Here is a 22,370-nt window from a genome sequence, read left to right on the forward strand (position 1 = left end):
AATTAGATTTCCTTCATCAATGCCAGCCCACTAATCTTTAGTTAGCATTAGCATTACTTAACATAAGTTAGCTGTTTTTTTCTTCCCCATATTTTTTATCATGAAAATTTTCAAGCATACTACAATGGTGAAAACAACAGTTTAATGATTACTTACACATTTACAACCTTGAACAGTTGTTAACATTTTACCATGTATTTTGTCTGTATATGTGTACAGATACACATTTTTTTGCTTAATCGCTTGAAGTAATTAGCAGACATTCTTACATTTCATCCCTACATACTTAAGCATGCCCTTCCTGAAAGAACATTTTCCTATATTACCACAGTCTATTATTACATCTGAAGAAAAATCACTTAAGTCTCCTATTTATATTCTGGTCTCCCAGGTTGTCTCCCAAATGTCTTTTTTTTTTTTTTTTTTCTAAACAAAAAGCCAGTTCCATGTATTGTATTTAGTTATCTTTCTTTAGTTTTTTTGTTCTAGAATAGTTTCCCACTTTTTCTTCCTTTATAATATTTTAAGAAATTAGGCTACTTGTAGATTCTTCAGGAATGTTGTTTTGGATTTGTCTTGATTCCTTCCAGTGTTTTTACCTTGTTCCTCTATTTGCCATATAAACTATAAACTAGAAGTTAAGTCTAAAGCTTTTTAGGAAGAAAACATTATAAGTGATGTTTTGTAATTCATATTACATTATACCAGAAGGCACCTGTTGTCAGATTCTTTTGCTTCCAATTTGATTACTTGGTCAATGTGGTGGCCAGAAATATCTTCATTACAAGGGGTTCTTTTTCTCTGTGTAGATGAAACTAGTACCCTGTGACAATCTTGTTGTATAGCAATCTTAGGTTTAAAGTCTGTAGATCAGGGGTTGGCAAATTTGAGCCCTTAAATTTGGTCTATGGCCTGGTTTATATTGTCTCTGACCTAAAAATTAGGTTTTTGCACTTTTAGGAGGTTGTGAAAAACATATACAAAGGGTGGGCCTGTTCGTGGGCCACAAAGCCTAAAATATTAGCCAGCCTTTTCTATCTATAAAATTTAGCTAGGTAATGCTTTTGAACTTTGTTTATGTAAGTTAAAATATGTTTTTCTGTGCATTTTAAAGCTGGTTTATTGCAGCCTCCTGTACGTATAGTGTCACAGCCACAACCAGCACGAAGGTTAGATCCACCATCCAGATTTTCAGGAAGGAATGACAGAGGGGATCAAGTGCCTAACAGAAAAGATGACCGAAGGTATGTTTTAAAAGTATACTTTTAAAAAAAATTTAAGTATAGTTGATACAATTTTATATAAATTTTAAAAGTATACTTTTGATGGTGGTGATGGCAGGACAAAGTAAATGCACTTAATACCACTAAGCTCCATGCTTAAAAATGGTTAAAATGGTAAGTTTATGATGTGTATTTTGTCACAGTTTTTAACAAGTTATCTTGGAATCTTGCTTATATTACTTGTATTTATTTCATGAAAACTGTTCAGTAATGCCAGAAATATTAGTAATTTTAGAAAAATCTGCTTTAAGTCGTGAAAGGGAGAGAGAAAGACGTAGATCCAGAGAAAGATCTCCTCAGAGAAAACGTTCCCGGGAGAGATCTCCTCGAAGAGAGAGAGAACGATCACCTCGGAGAGTTCGACGTGTTGTTCCACGTTACACGGTTCAGTTTTCAAAGTTTTCTTTAGATTGGTAAGTTCTTTTTCCTCCATTGTTTTATAATTTTGTATGATACAGTAGAATGTGTTAAATACGGAATTGTGTTGCATTTTTAAATTTCCCAACATTTAGTGCTCCTACATTTATATAAGGGCAGAAATGCAGTTTAAAGAAGCAATTCAGTTATTTGCATTATATTCATACACTTATTAAGGATATCACCTGCTGAAAAAGACAGCCCCTCTGTGATGAACTTGTTCCTTAAACTTGGTATCGTTTAAGATCCAGGTTTATTGATAACTTAAAAAAGTTCACACATAGTTCATTGTGTATGGTTAAGTAATACAGCAGTGAACCAACTGTTTCAAGCTGGATGTGGCAAAGTACAATAGAAACATAGATCTAGGATACTCAGTAATTACTGATGGTGCACTGTGGCAGCCAAGTAATTTTATAGTTGCCAAGTTGTAATTCATAAAAAGACAAATTGGTAAATAATTTACTCTTAAGGGAAAGGAAAATCATTACTAAAGGTCTGACAGTTGTGTATAAGAGAGCAGAATTGAAAAAACATTGATAGTAAAATAAGAAAAATGAATCATTAAAAGTTGTGTTAAAAGCTGTTCAGCATAGGAACAAATAACTGTACGTACTTCAGTGTATTGAGAGGGTATTGGAGCATTTCAACAGTGTAGTAATATTCATAATACTGGTCTATCAAAAGTTAAAAGTTCTAAATATTCAAATCTAGATTGAGTAAACCAGTGTATTTTATTTAAGCTACTCTGCCAAAAAAAACTTACTGGTGGCTTTGCTCAATTGTTACGTATTGGTCTTCATTTACTCTTCTTGTGATCCAAACAGCAACTACTATTAATTTATATTTGCTTGTTATCCCTGTTTACTTGTATACTTAAAAATATCTAGTCTACATACTTCAGCAAAATTAATTGAAACCAAAACTACTACTTCAGCCCCAAAGATATTTAAGAAAGCAGGTCTGCTTTTAGACTCATCTGTGACCAGTCTAGAATGCTATTCTGGGAAGAGTTGATGCATAGGATATAAATTGAAGAGCTGTCTATCTCCTTCCAAGTTAGACCATCACAGTTTCACTTTGAAGTAAATTCCCAGAAGAGCAAATGAACCCGTTATAAATAAAAATGATTTAAAAATGACCATCTCCCATATTTGTAGTTGGGGAAATGAAGGTTGTCTTATAGTAATATGATTGTGAAAGACTCTATGCGAGGAAAAGATTTATTTATACTTATTATTTGTGTTATAGATTTTAGGTGTATGGGCTAACACATGACTTAAAAAATTCTTGTGTTAGGAAACTAGGCAACTGTTCCACATACTTACTGTTTGCAGCACTTCTTTTAAGAGAAGCAAAACTAAGATACCTGTTTTTCACCTTTTCATTACTTGACAGCAAAATTTTATCAAAAAGTATAATTGGATCAGCAATTCTGATGTCAGTCACTTTTTAAAAATTTTTATTTTTTGAATAAAAAGCATCTCTACAAATATATTAGGTCACATTTCATACCCTTGTCTTTAGTTGTCTTTAAGAAAGACAGTGTAGTTACCTTTTCATACTACAAACTGTTAGTATTTTCCACTTCTCATTATGCTTTTAACAGAAATCTCTTGGCTTTTACCAGATTGATTTGCCTTTGAGTTCCTCTCCTTTAAAAGCTCTGCTTCTTAGGAAAAAGGAAACCATCATTTAAAAAACTCATTATCCCAGATTTAAAGACAAGAAATTTAACCTTCCTTTAATAAACAATCAGGTATGGTTCTTAATCATGAACATAGAGAAGTATGGACAGGTGAATAATCCAAAGAACATTTGGATTTTGCTTTCATGTTGATTCTTACATTTAATTTTCAACATAAATATTCTTAATCTAGGATCTTACTATAGAATAAAGGTTACATTTTTCTACACTGTATAAACCTGATTGAGGAGCACTCATGTAATTTGGTACGGCTCTTATCCCTTCTGTCGAGTCTACGTGAACCTTAATTTTCTCAGAAATGCTGTTTCAACTGAGGCAGAAGTGTGTTTGTTCACATCTCTGGAGCTGTGGTTGAAGTTATTTCAGAAGGTCTTCCCTAATGAATTTTAAGCTACACTCATACAGTAAAGAAAAACGGGTAGCACTTAGATGCATCTATTCAAAGTTGTAAGTAAACAAATTTGAAAATGAGATTTTCACATACCTCTATTCAAATCTATAGCTAATTAATAATTATCCATTTTCAGCTAGCTTTTCACTGTGTCAGATTGTGTATTTAGCTTCAGATTTGAGTAAATGTTTGTGTAATCTTTGGTATTGAGACTATTTACTATTTACATCTGTTTTTCAGTCCTAGTTGTGACATGATGGAACTAAGGCGCCGTTATCAGAATTTATATATACCTAGTGACTTTTTTGATGCTCAGTTTACATGGGTGGATGCATTCCCTTTGTCAAGACCATTTCAGCTGGGAAATTACTGCAATTTCTATGTAATGCACAGAGAAGTAGAGTCCTTAGAAAAAAATATGGCCATTCTTGATCCACCAGATGCTGACCACTTATACAGTGCAAAGGTTTGTATTCTACTGTGATACACAGCTAAAATTTCTGAGCTAAAATTTATTCATACTGAAAGTGTATGTGGAGTTAATCTTCAGAAAGTGATTATTAGGTTAAAGACCGTAATACCTATGTTTTCTTCTTGTCTGCCTGATTTTGTTTTGGTTGTATAAGTCATTTAATTTAACCTCCTTTTGCCTTACCTCTTAAGCTGTAAAATTATGGTTTTTAACATTTTGAACCTCATAAGAATTTGAAGATGAAGTTGATTTTATTGAGCATTTTGAAATGTTCTATGACTTTTGGTAGCTCTAGATATAACAATGTTGGGTGAATACACTTTATGTTAGTCTTCAGGATAACATTCAGTATATGGCTTATGGTCAGTAGTTCCCTGCTGTTTTAAAACATTGATCAAAAAACATCCCTCAAAAAGTTGATAATGTAAAAGGAATCTGATACCATTTTGACTATAACATTTTACTTTCCATTTTTGTAAAAATTTACAGTTAGTTAATACGGAAAGATAATTAGTAGTACTTCTCTTTTTTACATTACTTTAGACTTTTGACAGGATTGAATTATTTGACTATAATAGGTAATGCTGATGGCTAGCCCTAGTATGGAAGATTTGTATCATAAGTCATGTGCTCTTGCTGAAGACCCACAAGAACTTCGAGATGGATTTCAACATCCTGCTAGACTTGTTAAGGTAAAATGAAACATTTATTTTTAACCTTAGGTGTATATTTTCTTTGCTTAGTTTTAACTGTGTTGGGGGTATATTGTGTGTGTATATGTATATGCATATATATATTTTTATATTTGTAGTGTTAAGGCACTCAGTTTAATGTAGTATTTTCTCTTGCAGATTTTGGCTATATCTTATTTGTCACTAGTTCAACTGTCAATTTGATATTTTGTATTTATAGCATAGTAAAATCTTAGTGGTAACAGATTTAGTGTATCTTTGGATGCTGTTAAAGTTTGAATTATAGCTTGTTTCTTTAAAGAACTCTTTATCTGGAGAATTATTTTAGAAGGATGAGTTATGATGTGTAAATCCTATTCCATTGCTGAAATGCAGTGTGGAACATGATGAACTGAACTCTTCCTTGACTGACAGATACCAGAGGTAGTAAAAATGATATTGGAAAGGTTTGTACCTTTCCTTTTCAAGAATTTTATTTGTAATTTGTCAAGTTGTGTAATAAACGTAAATGATTCTTTGTTTTGAATTAGTTTTTAGTGGGCATGAAAGGCAAGGATGAAGCCATGGCCATTGGAGGCCACTGGTCTCCTTCGTTGGATGGACCAGACCCAGAAAAAGACCCCTCTGTCTTGATTAAGACGGCTATTCGTTGTTGTAAGGCTCTGACAGGCATTGATCTAAGTGTATGCACACAATGGTAAGTACCAATTCATTTCTTGATTAGAAATATTTTTCTAATAGTTAATGTAGATGGCCTTGTCCATTAGTCTCCCCCTCCCCTTATTTTAGTAACCTTGATCATGCAGGTAATCTCACAGGAAAAATCCCCATTTGTAGCAAAAATTTATTTGGTGCCAAAAGTGTTTTGGGGGAAAGGATTAAGAACTAATCAAAATAAACTAAAGATTTAAATGTTTTGGTATGCTGTACTTGGAAGTTGGTTGTATGTTGAAAATATTTTTCATTTCATGTGTAGCTGGAGAAGATCGTCAAGAGAGAACTTCATTTCATTGTAATTCTTTTGTTATAAAATGATGTAGTTGCTGATTATTTTTGTTCAGCCATATTTTCTCTTGAGGCTTATTTGTCCTGTGTATTTTAGTACATTTCTTGTGACTTAATTGAGAATATTCTTTTTTAGCACATGAAATCTGAACAGCTATCCAGCTTCTGCAGGTATTCTCTAAAATATGGGTAGCTCTGTAATCAGACTTGAAAATGCCTTGGGAAATGTATTCTTCTTTTAACCATAAAATGTTGTACCAATGTACCAAAAGAGGAACTATGGCTTCTATAATTTTTTTTTCTTTAGACCAACCTCAAGTTCTTGCAGCAAAATTTCTTTACTTGATGTGCTACAAGTGAACTAGGGTCTTAAAATGTATTTTAGAATTTTTTTTCCAACATGCTTCTTCCCTTGCAACAGGTACCGTTTTGCAGAGATTCGCTACCATCGCCCTGAGGAGACCCACAAGGGGCGTACAGTTCCAGCTCATGTGGAGACAGTGGTTTTATTTTTCCCGGATGTTTGGCATTGCCTTCCCACCCGCTCAGAGTGGGAAACCCTCTCCCGAGGATACAAGCAGCAGCTGGTCGAGAAGCTTCAGGGTGAACGCAAGGAGGCTGATGGAGAACAGGCACTGAACGCTAATCCCTTTTTCTATTTCCGCTTCTCACAGGCACAGGAACACAGGCACAAATGCACACCACACACTACATAACAAACACACATGGAGGAACATAACTGGTAACAGCGACTGGTAATCCAGCTTTCAGCAGTATAGTTACATATTCTTTTCTCTTAAAAAAAAAAAGTCTGTCTATTGCTAACTTAAGAGTGCTGAGACCTCAAAGGAAAATAAGTTGTGCATAAATTGCACAGAATTTTGTTTTTATCATGGGTCTAGTTGCTGGAATCTGGGACCAGTTGTTGAGCAAGATTCAGTATTAAGCCATTTTAAACATTTTGCCATTTTCTAAAATTTTAAAATTTTCTCTTTCACGGTCATCAGTTCTAGTCATGGATATTTCAAATTGGACAACCACAAGTCTGAGAGATTTGAAATTTCAGGCTATGTGGCATCATCTTTGGTACATTTGAAAGGTCTGACTAAATCAGTCTTAACTTTGGGTGGCTTGAAAATTGGGGCAAGATCACACACTGTGTGGTTAGTGGAGACCGGCAGTGTTTGTGCATCCCTGATATTCTTTGTGTTGTAATTTATCACCCTTTTGTGTTTCACAGATCTGGCTTTGATTGGCTGATGAGTGTCTTTGTGATCAGTTAAAAGTGGTAGAATGTATGTACGTGGACTTGCCTAAATAATAACTTTAGGAGAAGACAATCTGAAACATTTGTGACCTTGCACAGATCAGCAACAGACTTTAAAAAATAAATTACCTTTATTTTAAAGTTTCAGAATAATAATTATGTTCTTAACTTTGTATATCAGGATGAAGAAGAGAAGGATGATAGTGAAGCTAAAGAAATTTCCACTCCTACCCATTGGTCTAAGCTTGATCCAAAGACAATGAAGGTAAATTTGAAAGAGAATGAAGATAGTGGGTTTTCTTTTTTTTTTCTTTTCAGATAAAAGCCATTAAAAATTGCACTGATTTTATGTATATATTATATAGCGATTTATATGTATATATATAAAAATTAAGTAAAAGGTGACTTCATAAGTCAGTTCAGCCGTTACCTGTTGAATGCACTATACAAGTGCCTATCATGTGAGCAGTATTGTTTTCTGATTGCCAGCTAACCAAGAAGACAATTTCTGCACATAAGTAACTTGAATTCAAATAGAAGGGAAGAAACAGGAAGATTACCCAGTTTTTCAAATAAAATTGTCAAGTAAAGAGTGGATTGATACACTTGAACAACTTGACCCTTGAACAATGCGTGCTTAAACTGTGCGGATCCACTTATATGCAGATTTTTCAATAAATACATGGGAAATTGTTTTTGGAGATTTGTAATAATTTGAAAAAAAACGCTTTTTCTTCTAGCATACTTTATTGAAAGAATATAGTGTATAATATATATACAAAATGTGTGTTAATTGACTATTTGTATTATCAGTAAGGCTTCTAGTCAGCAGTAGGCTATTAATAGTTCATCTTTTAGGGAGTCAAAAGTTATACACAGATTTTCAGCTTCACAGGATCAGTGACCCTAACAAACACCTTCATTGTTCAAGGGTCAGCTGTACATGGAACTAGGAAGAAAATACTTTAAGAGCCTCTTATGATAATCTTTGTTTAACCTGTACTAGTTTTTCTTTACTCACAAAGGTCTCTGAACCTATTATCTTTCTGTAGTTTTGCATCCCTGAGTCTATAATGTGAATGTAGATCCATAGATTCTATATACAGACATTCTACATAGATCAGTAGATCAGAGGCTGATCATTATTTGCTACTGCAGCTTATTTAACACGTAAAAGCTGACCTTTTTAACATCTGTTCTCAACAAAAACAAGTTCTCTTTTTTTATGAAACTATAACCCATAATGCTTTTTTTTAGTAAGTAGAGAATGTATATCATAAGAATGTTTGTTGTTCTTGCATTATTTCAAGTTGTCATCATCATCTGGTGTCATATAGAGTCCTGTAGATTCAGAAAATATAGGCAGTTAAGTTAAGCCTGTATAACCAGGACATTCTATCAAACTGGTGGCTTTGATTTTGAGTTTCTTATTTTAAAACTCGTATTTCTTTTGATTATAAATATAATGCTTGCTTATTTTAAAAATGAGTACATACATAAACAATAGAAAACAAAAAGTACTCAAGCCTAGCATTCAAACACAGTCATTCTTAAAAATTTTGATATATTTTCTTTCATTATTCTTTTTTTTCTGTGTACAAATGTTGTTGTTATTTGGTTGGTTGGTTGGTTCTAATTCTAATTTTGTAAAAATGTTGCTATCTTGTCATTTTCAGCTGATACTAGTATTTCCCATGTAATTGTTTTTCAATGTTCTATATACTGTCCCATCTAATAGATGTACTGTCTTTCCCTTATATATTACTTTAATTGTATATTGCATTCTAAATTCCTTAGGAGGGAAGGACTGTTATGAGGAATGTATAAAGTTTTTTTTTTCCTTCTGTATTTAGGATATTTCCTTAGGATAAATTCCCAGAAATTAAAATTACTGGGTAAAAGAGCACTGACTTTTCTTTAAAGGATCTTACAATGTTGCAAATCATATTCCAAAAATACTTTATCAGTTTGCATTTTCACAAGCATTTTATGAGCTCTACAAGTATCCCATTCACGAGAGTTTTTAAAAATCAGGAAAAGGATAACTGTACAGTTTGTTTCTTATTTTAATATCCCATTTTCTTTTTCTGTGTCCTTACGCTGTGTATATTTAGGTCAATGATCTCCGTAAAGAATTAGACAGTCGAGCTCTTAGTTCCAAAGGATTAAAATCCCAGTTAATAGCTCGATTGACAAAACAGCTTAAAGTAGAAGAGCATAAAGAAGAACAAAAGGAATTGGAAAAATCTGAAAAAGAAGAGGAAGAGGAGGATGATAGGAAATCTGAAGATGACAAAGAGGTATTCTACTAAATTATTTAAATATGCTATTTAATATATTAGTTTGTGTGGCATTGAATAATAAGTTTTTAATGTATAATTTGCATAACACTAAAACAGCCTTTTTGAAAAATTGCTAACTACATGTTTAATGAAAAGATTGAAATAACATATTGAACTTTATAAATAAACATATCACCTGAAAGGTCATGTCTAGGAGGGGAGCTTTTTGAGTGCTCTCCTTTTGTCAAATCTTCCTTTCATTTATGTGTATTTATTCTGCTGTTTTATCTGTAGTTTTAGTTACTTGCCTTTGAAATTCAGTTTTAGGTGGTGATGGAGTTGGCGTTCCTCAGAGACAACTTGCTGGTGGTGGAAGTTTTTATACAATCTTACTATAGTGCTGGGCTTCATTTTCTAGTACTTCAGTTAAATTTTTATGCTTTCAAACCTAGACCTTTCCTTCTTTTTTTTTTTTATTTTGCTATCATTAATGTACAATTACACAACGACATTACAGTTACTAGACTCCCCCTATTATCAAGTCTCCACCACATACCACATTACAGTTACTGTCCATCAACGAAGTAAGATACTATAGAATCACTACTTGTCTTCTCTGTGCTATACTGCCTTCCCCATGTCCGCCCCCCCCAAGATTATACATGCTAATCGTGATGCCCCCTTTTCCCCTTATCCCTCCCTTCCCACCCATCTTCCCCAATCACTTTCATTTTGGTAACTGTTAGTCCATTCTTGGGTTCTGTGAGACTGCTGCTGTTTTGTTCCTTCAGTTTTTTTCTTTGTTCTTATACTCCACAGAGGAGTGAAATCATTTGATACTTGTCTTTCTCTGCCTGGCTTATTTCACTGAGCATAATACCCTCAAGCTCCATCCAGGTTGTTGCAAATGGTAGGATTTTTCTTATGGCTGAAAAATATTCCATTGTGTATATGTACCACCTCTTTATCCATTCATCTACTGTTGGAAACTTAGGTTGTTTCCATTTCTTGGCTATTGTAAATAGTGCTGTGATAAACATAGGGGTGCATATGTCTTTCTCAAACTGGGCTCCTGCATTCTTAGGGTAAATTCCTTGGAGTGGAATTCCTGGGTCAAATGGTATTTCTATTTTTAGTTTTTTGAGTTACCTCCATACTGCTTTCCACTATCGTTGAACTAATTTACATTCCCACCAGTAGTGTAGGAAGGTTCCCCTTTCTCCACATCCTCACCAACATTTGTTGTTGTTTGTCTTTTGGATGTTGGCCATCCTTACTGGTGTGAGGTGATATCTCATTGTGGTTTTAATTTGCTTTTCTCTGATGATTAGCGATGTGGAGTGTCTTTTCATGCACCTATTGGCCATCTGAATTTCTTCCTTGGAGAAGTGTCTGTTCAGCTCCTCTGCCCATTTTTTAATTGGATTATTTGTTTTCTGTTTGTTGAGGTGCGTGAGCTCTTTATATATTTTGGATGTCAGCCACTTATCGGATATGTCATTTATGAATATATTCTCCCATACTGTAGGATGTCTTTTTGTTTTATTGATGGTATCCTTTGCTGTACAGAAAAAGCTTTTTAGTTTGATATAGTCCCACTTGTTCATTTTTGCTTTTGATTCCCTTGCTCTGGGAGATATGTTCATGAAGAAGTTGCTCATGTTTATGTCCATGAGATTTTTACTATGTTTTTTTCTAAGAGTTTTATGATTTCATGACTTACATTCAGGTTTTGATCCATTTTGAGTTTACTTTTGTGTATGGGGTTAGACAGTAATCCAGCTTCATTCTATTACATGAAGCTGTCTGGTTTGCCAACACCAGCTGTTGAAGAGGCTGTCATTTCCCCATTGTATATCCATGGCTCCTTTATCGTATATTAATTGACCATATATGCTTGGGTTTTTATCTGGTCTCTCTAGTCTGTTCCATTGGTCTGTGGTCTTTTTGTGCCAGTACCAGATTGTCCCGATTACTGTAAATCTTGAAGTCAGGGAGCATAATTTCCCTGCTTTATTCTTCCTTCTCAGAATTACTTTGGCTATTTGGGGTATTTTGTGGTTCCATATGAATTTTAGAACTATTTGTTCTAGTTTGTTGAAGAATGCTGTTGGTATTTTGATAGAGATTACATTGAATCTGTAGATTGCTTTAAGCAGGATGGCCGTTTTGACAATATTAGTTCTTCCTACATATGAACATGGGATGTGTTTCCATTTATTGGTATCTTCTTTAATTTCTCTTAAGAGTGTCTTGTAGTTTTCAGAGTATAGGTCTTTCACTTCCTTGGTTAGGTTTATTCCTAGGTATTTTATTCTTTTTGATGCAATTATGAGTGGAATTGTTTTCCTGATTTCTCTTTCTGCTAGCTCATCATTAGTGTATAGGAATGCAACAGATTTCTGTGTATTAATTTTGTATCCTGCAACTTTGCTGAATTCAGATATTAGATCTAGTAGTTTTGGAGTAGATTCTTTAGGGTTTTTTCTATACAATATCATGTCATCTGCAAACAGGGACAGTTTGACTTCTTCCTTACCAATCTGGATGCCTTTTATTTCTTTGTGTTGTCTGAATGCCATGGCTAGGACCTCCAGTACTTTGTTGAATAAAAGTGAGGAGAGTGGGCATCCTTGTCTTGTTCCTGATCTTAAAGGAAAAGCTTTCAGCTTTTCACTGTTAAGTATAATGTTGGTTGTGGGTTTGTCATATATGGCCTTTATTATGTTGAGGTACTTGCCCTCTATACCCATTTTCTTTAGAGTTTTTATCATGAATGGATGTTGAATTTTGTTGAATGCTTTTTCAGCATCTGTAGAGATGAGCATGTGGTTTTTCTTCTTTTTGTTGATGTAGTGGATGATGATGATGGTTTTTCGAATGTTGTACCATCCTTGCTTCCTTGGGATGAATCCCACTTGATCATGGTGTACGATCCTCTTGATGTATTTTTGAATTTGGTTTGCTAATATTTTGTTGAGTATTTTTGCATCTATGTTCATCAGGGATATTGGTTTGTAATTTTCTTTTTTTGTGGTGTCTTTGCCTGGTTTTAGTATTAGAGTGATGCTGGCCTCATAGAATGAGTTTTGGAAGTTTTCCCTCTTCTACTCTTTGGAAAACTTTAAGGAGGATGGTATTAAGTCTTCACTAAATGTTTGATAAAATGCTGCAGTGAAACTATCTGGTCTGGGAATTTTGTTGTGTTTTGATTCCCAGTTCAATTTCCTTGCTGGTAATTGGTCTATTCAGATTTTCTGTTTCTTCCTGGGTCAGCCTTGGAAGGTTGTATTTTTCTAGAAAGTTGTCCATTTCTTCTAGGTTATCCAGTTTGTTAACATACAATTTTTCATAGTATTCTGTCATAATTATTTGTATTTCTGCGGTGTCCGTAGTGATTTTTCTGTTCTCATTTCTGATCATGTGTGTAGACTCTCTTTTTTTCTTGGTAAGTCTGGCTAGGGGTTTATCTATTTTGTTTATTTTCTCAAAGAACCGGCTCTTAGTTTTATTGATTCTTTCTATTGTTTGGTTCTTCTCGATTGTATTTATTTCTTCTCTAATCTTCATTATGTCCCTCCTTCTCCTGACTTTGAGCCTCGTTTGTTCTTCCTTTTCTAGTTTCATTAATTGTGAGTTTAGACTGTTCATTTGGGATTGTTCTTTCTGCCTAAGGTAGGCCTGTATTGCAATATGCTTCCCTCTTAGCACGGTCTTCACTGCATCCCACAGATTTTTGCGGTGTTGAATTATTGTTGTCGTTTGTCTTCATATATTGCTTGATCTCCGTTTTTATTTGATCATTGATCCATTGATTATTTCGAAGTATGTTATTAAGTGTCCATGTGTTTGTGTGCTCTTCATTTTCTTTGTGTAATTTCTTTCTAGTTTCATACGTTTGTGATCTGAGAAGCTGGTCGGTACAATTTCAATCTTTTTGAATTTACTAAGGCTCTTTTTGTGGCTGAGTATATAATCTGGTGTTGAAAATGTTCCATGTGTACTTGAGAAGAATGTGTATCCTGTTGCTTTTGGATGGAGTGTTCTGTAGATGTCCTTTAGGTCCATCTGTTCTAATACGTTGTTCAGTGCCTCTGTCTCTTTACTCATTTTCTGTCTCGTTGATCTGTCCTTTGGAATGAGTGGTGTGTTGAAGTCTCCTGAAATGAATGCATTGTATTCTATGTCCCCCTTTAATTCTGTTAGTATTTGTTTCACATATGTAGGTGATCCTGTATTGGGTGCATAGATATTTATAATAGTTATATCCTCTTGTTGGACTGACCCCTTTATCATTATGTAATATCCTTCTTTGTCTCTTGTTACTTTCTTTGTTTTGAAGTCTAATTTGTCTGGTACAAGTACTGCAACTCCTGCTTTTTTCTCCCTATTAGTTGCATGAAATGTCTTTTTCCATCCCTTTACGTTCAGTCTGTGTGTGTCTTTGGGTTTGAAGTGAGTCTCTTGTAGGCAGCATGTAGATGGGTCTTGTTTTTTTATCCATTCATTGACTCTGTGTCTTTTGATTGGTGCATTCAGACCATTTACATTTAGGGTGATTATCGACAGGTATGTACTTATTGCCATTGCAGGGTTTAGATTTGTGGTTACCAAAGGTTTAAGGGTAATTCCCTTTCCATCTAACAGTCTAGTTTAACTCACTTCATATTGTATTACAAACACCACGTAAAGGTTCTGGGTTTTTTTTCCTCCTTTTTCTTCCTCCTCCATTCTTTATATGTTAGGTGTCATATTCTGTACTCTTTGTCTATCTATTGATTCACTTTGGGGGTAGTTGATTTGATTTTGCATCTGCTTAGTAATTAGATGTTCTACTTTGCTGTGGTTTTATTTCCCCTGGTGACATCTGTTTAGCCTTAGGAATACTTCCATGTATAGGAGTCCCTCCAAAATGCACTGTAGAGGTGGTTTGTGGGAGATAAATTCTCTCAGCTTTTGCTTATCTGAAAATTATTTAATCACTCCTTCAATTTTTTTTTTTTATTTTTTATTGAAGGGTAGTTGACAACAGTATTGCATTACATTAGTTTCAGGTGTACAACACAGTGATTCAACATTTATATACATGATAATTCTAGGTACCAGGTATCACCATACCAGGTTGTTACAATATTTTGACTATATTCCTTATGCTATACATTACATCCCGGTTACTTATTTATTTTACAATTGGAAGTGTGTTTATATATATATATATATGTATATATATATTTTGTGAGGGCATCTCTCATATTTATTGATCAAATAGTTGTTAACCACAATAAATTTCTGTATAGGGGGGTCAATACTCAATGCACAATCATTAATCCACCCCAAGCCTAATTTTCGTCAGTCTCCAATCTTCTGATGCATAACGAACAAATTCTTACATGGAGCACAAATTCTTACATAGTGAATAAGTTACATGGTGAACAGTGCAAGGGCAGTCATCACAGAAGCTTTCGGTTTTGTTCATGCATTATGAACTATACACAGTCAGTTCAAATATGAATATTCATTTGATTTTTAAACTTGATTTATATGTGGATACCACATTTCTCTATTATTATTATTTTTAATAAAATGCTGAAGTAGGTAGATACGAGATAAAGGTAGAAAACAGAGTTTAGTGTTGTAAGAGAGCAAATGTAGATGATCAGGTGTGTGCCTGTAGACTATGTGTTAATCCAAGCTAGACAAGGGCAATAAAACATCCACGGATGCAGAAGATTTCTCTCAGAACAGGGGGGGTGAGGTTCTAAGCCTCCCCTCTGTTGATCCCCAATTTCTCACCTGATGGCCCCCCTGCGACTGTGCCTGTCTTAGGTTGTTCCTCCCTTGAGGAATCTTACCCGTCTCTGGCTAACCAGTCATCTTCCGGGGCCATACAGGGAAATGTTAAGTTGGTAAGTGAGAGAGAAGCCTTACTGTTTGAAAAGGTTAGCTTTTTACTTCTTTGCATATTTATGCCCTGTGGCTTCTATGCCCAGCATTTGTCTTGAGGTGTCTTTACCACTTGGAAGAATTATGATACTTGGTAAATTCGACATGTGGCACGAGTTCTATTTAAAGGTTGTGATTAGGTAGGAAGAAGAAAAGCTATAGAAGTAGCAGGCAGAAGAAAACCTGGGAAGATTGATTATTTCTTTGACATATCTTCTTGTAGAGTAACTTCAGCATGGATAGGTTTTAAACTACTAATTAAATTGTGCACACACATTAACATAATAGGAATATAGTTACCTAAGCAAAGCATACCTGTAATTACCAGCCATCTCCAGTGAAACCAAGAAAATCAGTTAGGCACCTTAGGCATTTGTGAAAACTTATCTATGATATGGTGGATATTGTCCGACTGAACTTAAGCAGTCTGAGAGAATTCAGATAAACTAGAACAACCCATTCCTGGGGACTGTTCATATTCCATATGTTCTTTTAACGATAAATAGTCTGTGGTTGTAAGATTTTGGAGTGCTACAATTTGCACTTCTCCTAATTCTTGGTTGAGTTCCAACAGTATAGATCCAGTCCAATTTTTGTTTTACTGTATGCACAGGCCAGCTTAGATATCTCCTTCATCATTCCCATGGCAAGTCCAGGAACTGGTGGGATGAGTGCATCTACACCATCACTCCTTCAAATTTAAATGATATCCTTGCTGGGTAGAGTATTCTTGGTTCAAGGCCCTTCTGCTTCATTGCATTAAATACATCATTCCACTCCTTTTGGCCTGTAACATTTCTGTTGAGAAATCTGATGATAGCCTGATGGGTTTTCCTTTGTATGTAATTTTTTTTCCTCTGTGGCTGCTTTTAAAAGTCTGTCTTTATCCTGGATCTTTGACATTTTAATTATATTTCTTGATGTTGTCTTCCTTGGGTTGCTTGTGTTGGGAGATCTGTGCACCTCCGTGGTTTGAGAGACTATCTCCTTCCCCAGATTGGGGATGTTTCAGCAGTTACCTCCTCAATAACACTTTCTATCCCTTTTTCCCTCTCTTCTTCCTCTGGTACCCCTATAATGCGGATATTGTTCCTTTTGGATTGGTCATACAGTTCTCTCAATATTCTTTCATTCTTAGAGATCCTTTTTCTCTCTGTGCCTCAGCTTCTTTGTATTCCTCTTCTCAATTTCTATTCCATTTGCCGTCTCTTCTACATCTAATCTGCTTTTAAATCCCTCCATTGTGTGTTTCATTTCAGATATAGAATTTATTGATGATTGAATCTCCATCTTAAATTCATCCCTGAGTTCTTGAGTATTTTTCTGTACCTCCATGAGAATTTTTATGATTTTTATTTTAAACTCTCTTTCAGGAAGATTGGTGAGTTCAGTTTCATTTGGCCCTTTTTCTGGGGTTTGTGAGATTTTGGTCTGAACCAGGTTCCTTTGACATTTCCTAGTTCTATGTGGTGCCCTCTAGTGCTCAGAAGCTCTAGTCTCTGGAGCTGCTTAGCCCCTAAAGTGAGGTTTGGGGTTGTCGTGGAGTGGTGCTAGTGCCTGGGGAGAGGAAAAAGCTGTCTCCTGATTCCTGGCTGCAGTGCATGTCTCCAGTATCAGAGCCAGTGGGCCAAGCACACAGGTGTAAGCCTCTCTGCTTGGCGTCTCTAGCTGTTTTAAGCGGGGCCTCTCTGGCTGGCCTAATGCCAGCTCAGTGACTGCCAGTTTGTGAGCAGGTGCTGGCAGGCCAGGGGGAAGGTGCAGCAGGCTGTGTGTCACAGTGGGGGTCCTCTGAGCTGATTAGGCAGTCAGTGGGATGGAGCTCCTGAAGCTCCTCAAAGTTCCTGACCCGCTGGGTCGAGTGTGCCCAGACAACTGTCCCCACCTATCCCTTCTCCTGCGTAGCAAGTTCCATGCAAATCCTGCCCCTTCAGCAGCCCTCTTGGTGCTAGGAAGCCTCTCAGACCACCAGCCTTTCCTTTGTCCCAGAGAAGCTGGATGTGGATCCCCATCCTCCACAAACGGCCAGAATCTCAGTCTCTCAAGCACTCCGCCTGTCCCAGCTCCCCACCACAGCAACCTCCAGAGCACCACAGTATGTAGGTCTATGGTCCAAAGCAGACCTCTAGGCTGGGTGTTCAGCAGTTCTAGGCTTCCATCCCCTCCCCGCTTCATTTCTCTCCCTCCTGTTGAGCTGGGGTGGGGGAAGGGCTCAGGTCCCCCCAGATCAAGGCTTTTGTACGTTACCCTGTTTTGTGAGGTCTGCTCTGTTTGTGAGGTCTGTATAGAGTCTAGTGCAGCCTTCTTTCTTGTTGCTCTTTTAGGGCTAGTTGTATTAACTAGTTTCACACGATACATGGTTTTGGGAGGAATACTCTTGTCTCCCCTCTCACGCCACCATCTTTAACCTCCTAGACCTTTCCTTCTAAAAACTCAGCCTCTTTTAGTTAAAACAGTTTTACAAGTTTTGACAAATGCATATAGTCATGTACCCACCATCACAGTCAAGATATAAAGTCTTTCATCCCCCCAAAATCTCTTACACTTCTCTATAAGCATTTTTTCCCTACCATCACCTCCAGGACCCACTGACCTGTTTTCCTATGGTTTTACCTTTCCCATTATATCATGTAAAGGACTAATAACCATTTTAGTCTGACTTCTTTAACTTGGCAGTGTATTAAATATTCACCCATTTCGCTTTGTTTATCAGTAATTTGTTCCTTTTTAATGCTGAATAGTATTCCATAGTATCACTGTATCCGTTTATTCTCTACATGAGATATTTGGGTTATTTCCAAGTCACATATTTTTAATCCTCCCTTTTAAAAAATGAATAGTACATTTTTCATGTGTTTTAGATACAGATACTGAAGAAACTTTAGTTGACAAAGCCAGTAAGTTTAGAGATTGAATTGTGAGTTGTTTTTCCCAGAATTTTGCTGCTTCTAAAGCAATGTGTTTGATTGAATTTCAATCCTTAAGACAGAGATTGTTCATTCAGGCCATTTCATGCTTCAGTCTTATGCCCAATAATTGGATAACTCCTGGATGCATAAGCCTGTTGTGTTAGAACAACAGAAATTATACAAACATTGTAATGTGTTTTTCTAATGTGCTGTGTTGTAAACTCTACATCATTATCTATGAAATATTCTTTCTTTTAGATTTTTTCTTGTAGTATCATTGATACACAATTTTATATTGGTTTTAACAGCACAGTGGTTCAGCAGTTACACAAATTATTAAATCCTCACCCCTAGCAGCACAGTTACTATCAACATAGAAAGGTGTTACAGAATCTTTGACTATATTCTCCATGCTGTATTACTATCCACGTAGCTAACTTATGATTGAGAATTCCTGTGCCCCTTTATTGCCCTTACCCTTCCCACTCACTGTAACTCCTCCCCCATGTCAAGCATCAGTCACTGCGTAGAGCCTATGAGTCCACTAATGTCCTATTCTATGAAGTATTCTTGCCAAAATATTTTGCCTTAATCTAATTGTGAGAAAACAGATAAATTTAGAATGTGAAAAAGTTTACAAAGGAACTTATCTGAACTTTTTTTAAAAGTCCATGTTTTCAAAGAGAAAAGAAGAAAAATGATACAAATTAAAAGAGGTTAGCGAGGTGTGACAGCTGAATGCACTGAGTGGAAACTTGACTGGCTCCTAGATAGAAAAAAAGCCATAAAGAATGTTTCAGGGATAATTGGAGAAATTTGGTTATAGATATGGATGTGATATTAGATAATTACTAAAGCAGTGTTCAGAAGAGCTAATTCCCATCCTTCTTAAAGTATTCCAAAAAGTAAGAGGAGGGAATATTTTCCAAACTCACTCTGTGAGGCCAGCATCATTCTAATACCAAAATCAGACAAAGACATTACAGGAAAAGTAAATTATAGACCAATATACCTGATGAACATAGACACAAAAATCCTCAACATAATATTAGCAAACAGAACAGAAATACATCAAAAGGATCATCCATCATGACCAAGTGGGATTTATTCTAGGGATGCAAGTATGGTACCATATTGATAAGTCAGTTGCTGTGATGCATTACATTAACAAAAAAAAAAGGGAGAAAAATCATATGATCTTCTCAATAGATGCAGAAAAGCATTTGGCAGAATTTATGTCCATGCATGATGATAATGCTCAACAAAACAGGTATAGAGGGAATGTACCTCAATATAAAAAAGGCCATAAATGACAAAGACACGGCTAACATCATACTCAGCAACAAAAAGCTGAAAACTTTTCCTCTAAGATCAGGAACAAGACAAGGATATCCACTCTCACCACTTGATTCAACATAGTACTGGAGGTCCTAGCCATGGCAGTCAGACAACACAGAGAGAAAAGACATCCAGATTGGTAAGGAAGAAGTAAAGCTGTCACTGTTTGCAGATGACATGACACTATATACAGAGAAAATGCTAAAGACTCCACCAAAAAACTGTTAGTACTAATAACTGAATTCAGCATAGTTGTAGGTAAAAAAGTTAATACACAAATCTATTGTGTTCCTATATACTAACAACGATCCAGCAGAAAATCAGAAGAACAATTCCAGTTTATTTACAGTTGGATCAAAAAGAATAAAATATCTAGGAATAAACCTAACCAAGGAGGTGAAAGGCCTGTACTCTGAAAACTGTAAGACGCTCCTAAGAGAAAGAAGACACCAATAAATGGAAATTTGTCCTGTGCTCATGGATAGGAAGAATGAATATTGTCAAAATGGCTATCTTGCCCAAAGCAATTTACAGATTCAGTGCAATCCCTATCAAAACAATAACGCATTTTTCAATAAACAAGAGCAAGTCATCCTGAAGTTCATATGGAACCATGAAAGATACCAATTAGCCAAAACAACCCTGAGAAAGAAAAACAAAACGGGGGGGATTATGCTCCTTGACTTCAAGCTCTACTACAAAGCCACAGTAATCAAAACAGTATGGTACCAGCACAGAAAAAGATCCATAGATTAATGGAACAGTATAGAGAGCCCAGATAAAAACCCATGCATATATGATCAATTAATACATGATAAAGCAGCCATGAATATACAATGGGGAAAAGACAGTCTCTTCAATAATTGGTGGTGGGAAAACTGGACAGCTACATGCAAGAGAATGAAACAGGATTACTATCTAACTCCATACACAAAAGTAAAAATGGATCAAAGACCTGAATGTAAGACATGAAACCATAAACCTCCAGAAGAAAACAGGCAAAAATCTCTTAAACAAAAGTATGAGCAATTCAATTTTTTTCTGGACACATCTTCCTGGGCAAGAAAAACAAAAAAGTGAACAAGTGGGACTATGTCAAAATCTGAAAGGGGTTAACATCAAAATACATAAAGAACTCATGGCTACACACCAAAAGACAAATAACCCAGTTAAAAATTGACAGAGAACTGAACAGCAATTTTTCCAAGGAAGAAATACAGAAGGTCAACAGGCATATGAAAGGATGCTCCATGTCACTATAATCATCAGGGCAATGCAAATCAAAACCACAATGAGATACCACCTCATACCAGTTAGGATGAACACTATCCAAAAGACAAGAAATAACAAGCATTGGCAAGGATGTGGAGAAAAGGGAACCCTCCTATGCTGTCGGTTGGAATGTAAATTGGTGCAGCCACTGTGGAATGCGGTATAGAGGTTCCTCAAGAAACTGAAAGCAGAAATACCATGTGCCCAGGAATTGCACTTCTAGGAATTTACTTGAAGATAACAAAGTCCCTGATTTGAAAAGATACATGCACCCCTACATTTATCACTACATTATTAACAATAGCCAAGTTATGGAAACAGCCTAAGTGTTCACCAGTGGATGAATATTTAAAGATGTGGTACATATACCTAATGTAATATTATTCGGCCATTGAATTAAAAAAAAACTTGTGCAATTTGCAACAACATGGATGGACCTAGAGGGTATTACACTAAGTGAAATAAGCCAGATGGAGAAAGACAAATAACATATGGTTTCCATTTATTTGTGGAATCCAAAAATAAAACAATTAACAAAATGAAAGTAGACTGATAGACACTGAGAAGTGACTGGTGGTTACTATAGGGGAGGGGCTGAGGTGGGTGGCTGGGGAGGGTGAGGGGAATAAAAGGGCACAAAAATTTTCAGTCATGTAAGTCATCTCATGGGGATGGTAATAACAGCATGGAGAACATAGCCAATGATTCTGTAACATCTCCCAGTGTTGACAAATACTAACAGTACTAGTGGGGGTGAGGATTTAATAATATGGTTAACTGTTGAACCACTGGGTTGTATACTTGAAACTAATAAAAGATTTGGTATCAACTACTATTCAATTAAAAAAAAGGCACTGTTCAAAATATATAAAGAGCTCACACACCTGAACAAACAAAAAGCAAATAATCCAATTAAAAACTGGGCAGTTCTCTAAAGAAGAAATTCAGATGGCCAACAGACACATGAAAAGATGCTCCACATTGCTAGTCATCAGAGAAATGCAAATTAAAACCACAATGAGATATCACCTCACACCAGTAAAGATCGCCTCCATCCAAAAGACAAACAACAACAAATGTTGGCAAGGTTGTGGAGAAAGGGGAAGCCTCTTACACTGCTGGTGGGAATGTAAATTAGTTCAACCATTGTGGACAGCAATATGGAGGTTCCTCAAAAAGCTCAAAATAGAAATAACATTTGACCCAGGAATTCCACTTGTTTGAATTTACCCTAAGAATACAGCAGCCCAGTTTGAGAAAGACAGATGCACCCCTATGTTTATCGCAGCACTATTTACAATAGCCAAGAAATGGAAGCATCAGTAGATGAATGGATAAAAAAGAGGTGGTACATATACACAATGGAATATTATTCAGCCATAAGAAGAAAACAA

The 22,370-nt window shown here is 35.7% G+C and overlaps 1 protein-coding gene and 1 non-coding gene across 3 annotated transcripts in view; both read left to right on the top strand.

The window, feature by feature from the left end:
* Positions 1-22,370, top strand: part of CCAR1 (cell division cycle and apoptosis regulator 1) — a 56,507-nt gene that overhangs the window by 18,306 nt on the left and 15,831 nt on the right. For both annotated transcript variants that reach the window (XM_036923985.2, XM_057505928.1), the window contains 8 exons: positions 1,115-1,244; positions 1,535-1,696; positions 4,040-4,265; positions 4,850-4,963; positions 5,494-5,660; positions 6,390-6,600; positions 7,417-7,500; positions 9,350-9,535. In XM_036923985.2, the coding sequence (XP_036779880.1) occupies positions 1,115-1,244; positions 1,535-1,696; positions 4,040-4,265; positions 4,850-4,963; positions 5,494-5,660; positions 6,390-6,600; positions 7,417-7,500; positions 9,350-9,535 (1,280 nt within the window). The remainder of the gene's footprint in view (positions 1-1,114; positions 1,245-1,534; positions 1,697-4,039; positions 4,266-4,849; positions 4,964-5,493; positions 5,661-6,389; positions 6,601-7,416; positions 7,501-9,349; positions 9,536-22,370) is intronic.
* On the top strand, positions 5,298-5,362 carry LOC118931517 (small nucleolar RNA SNORD98). Its single transcript, XR_005032416.1, has one exon. It is a non-coding gene; the product is annotated as a small nucleolar RNA SNORD98 (small nucleolar RNA).

The sequence above is a fragment of the Manis pentadactyla genome, chromosome 8 (assembly GCF_030020395.1).
Source record: "Manis pentadactyla isolate mManPen7 chromosome 8, mManPen7.hap1, whole genome shotgun sequence".
Classification (NCBI taxonomy): Eukaryota; Metazoa; Chordata; class Mammalia; order Pholidota; family Manidae; genus Manis; species Manis pentadactyla.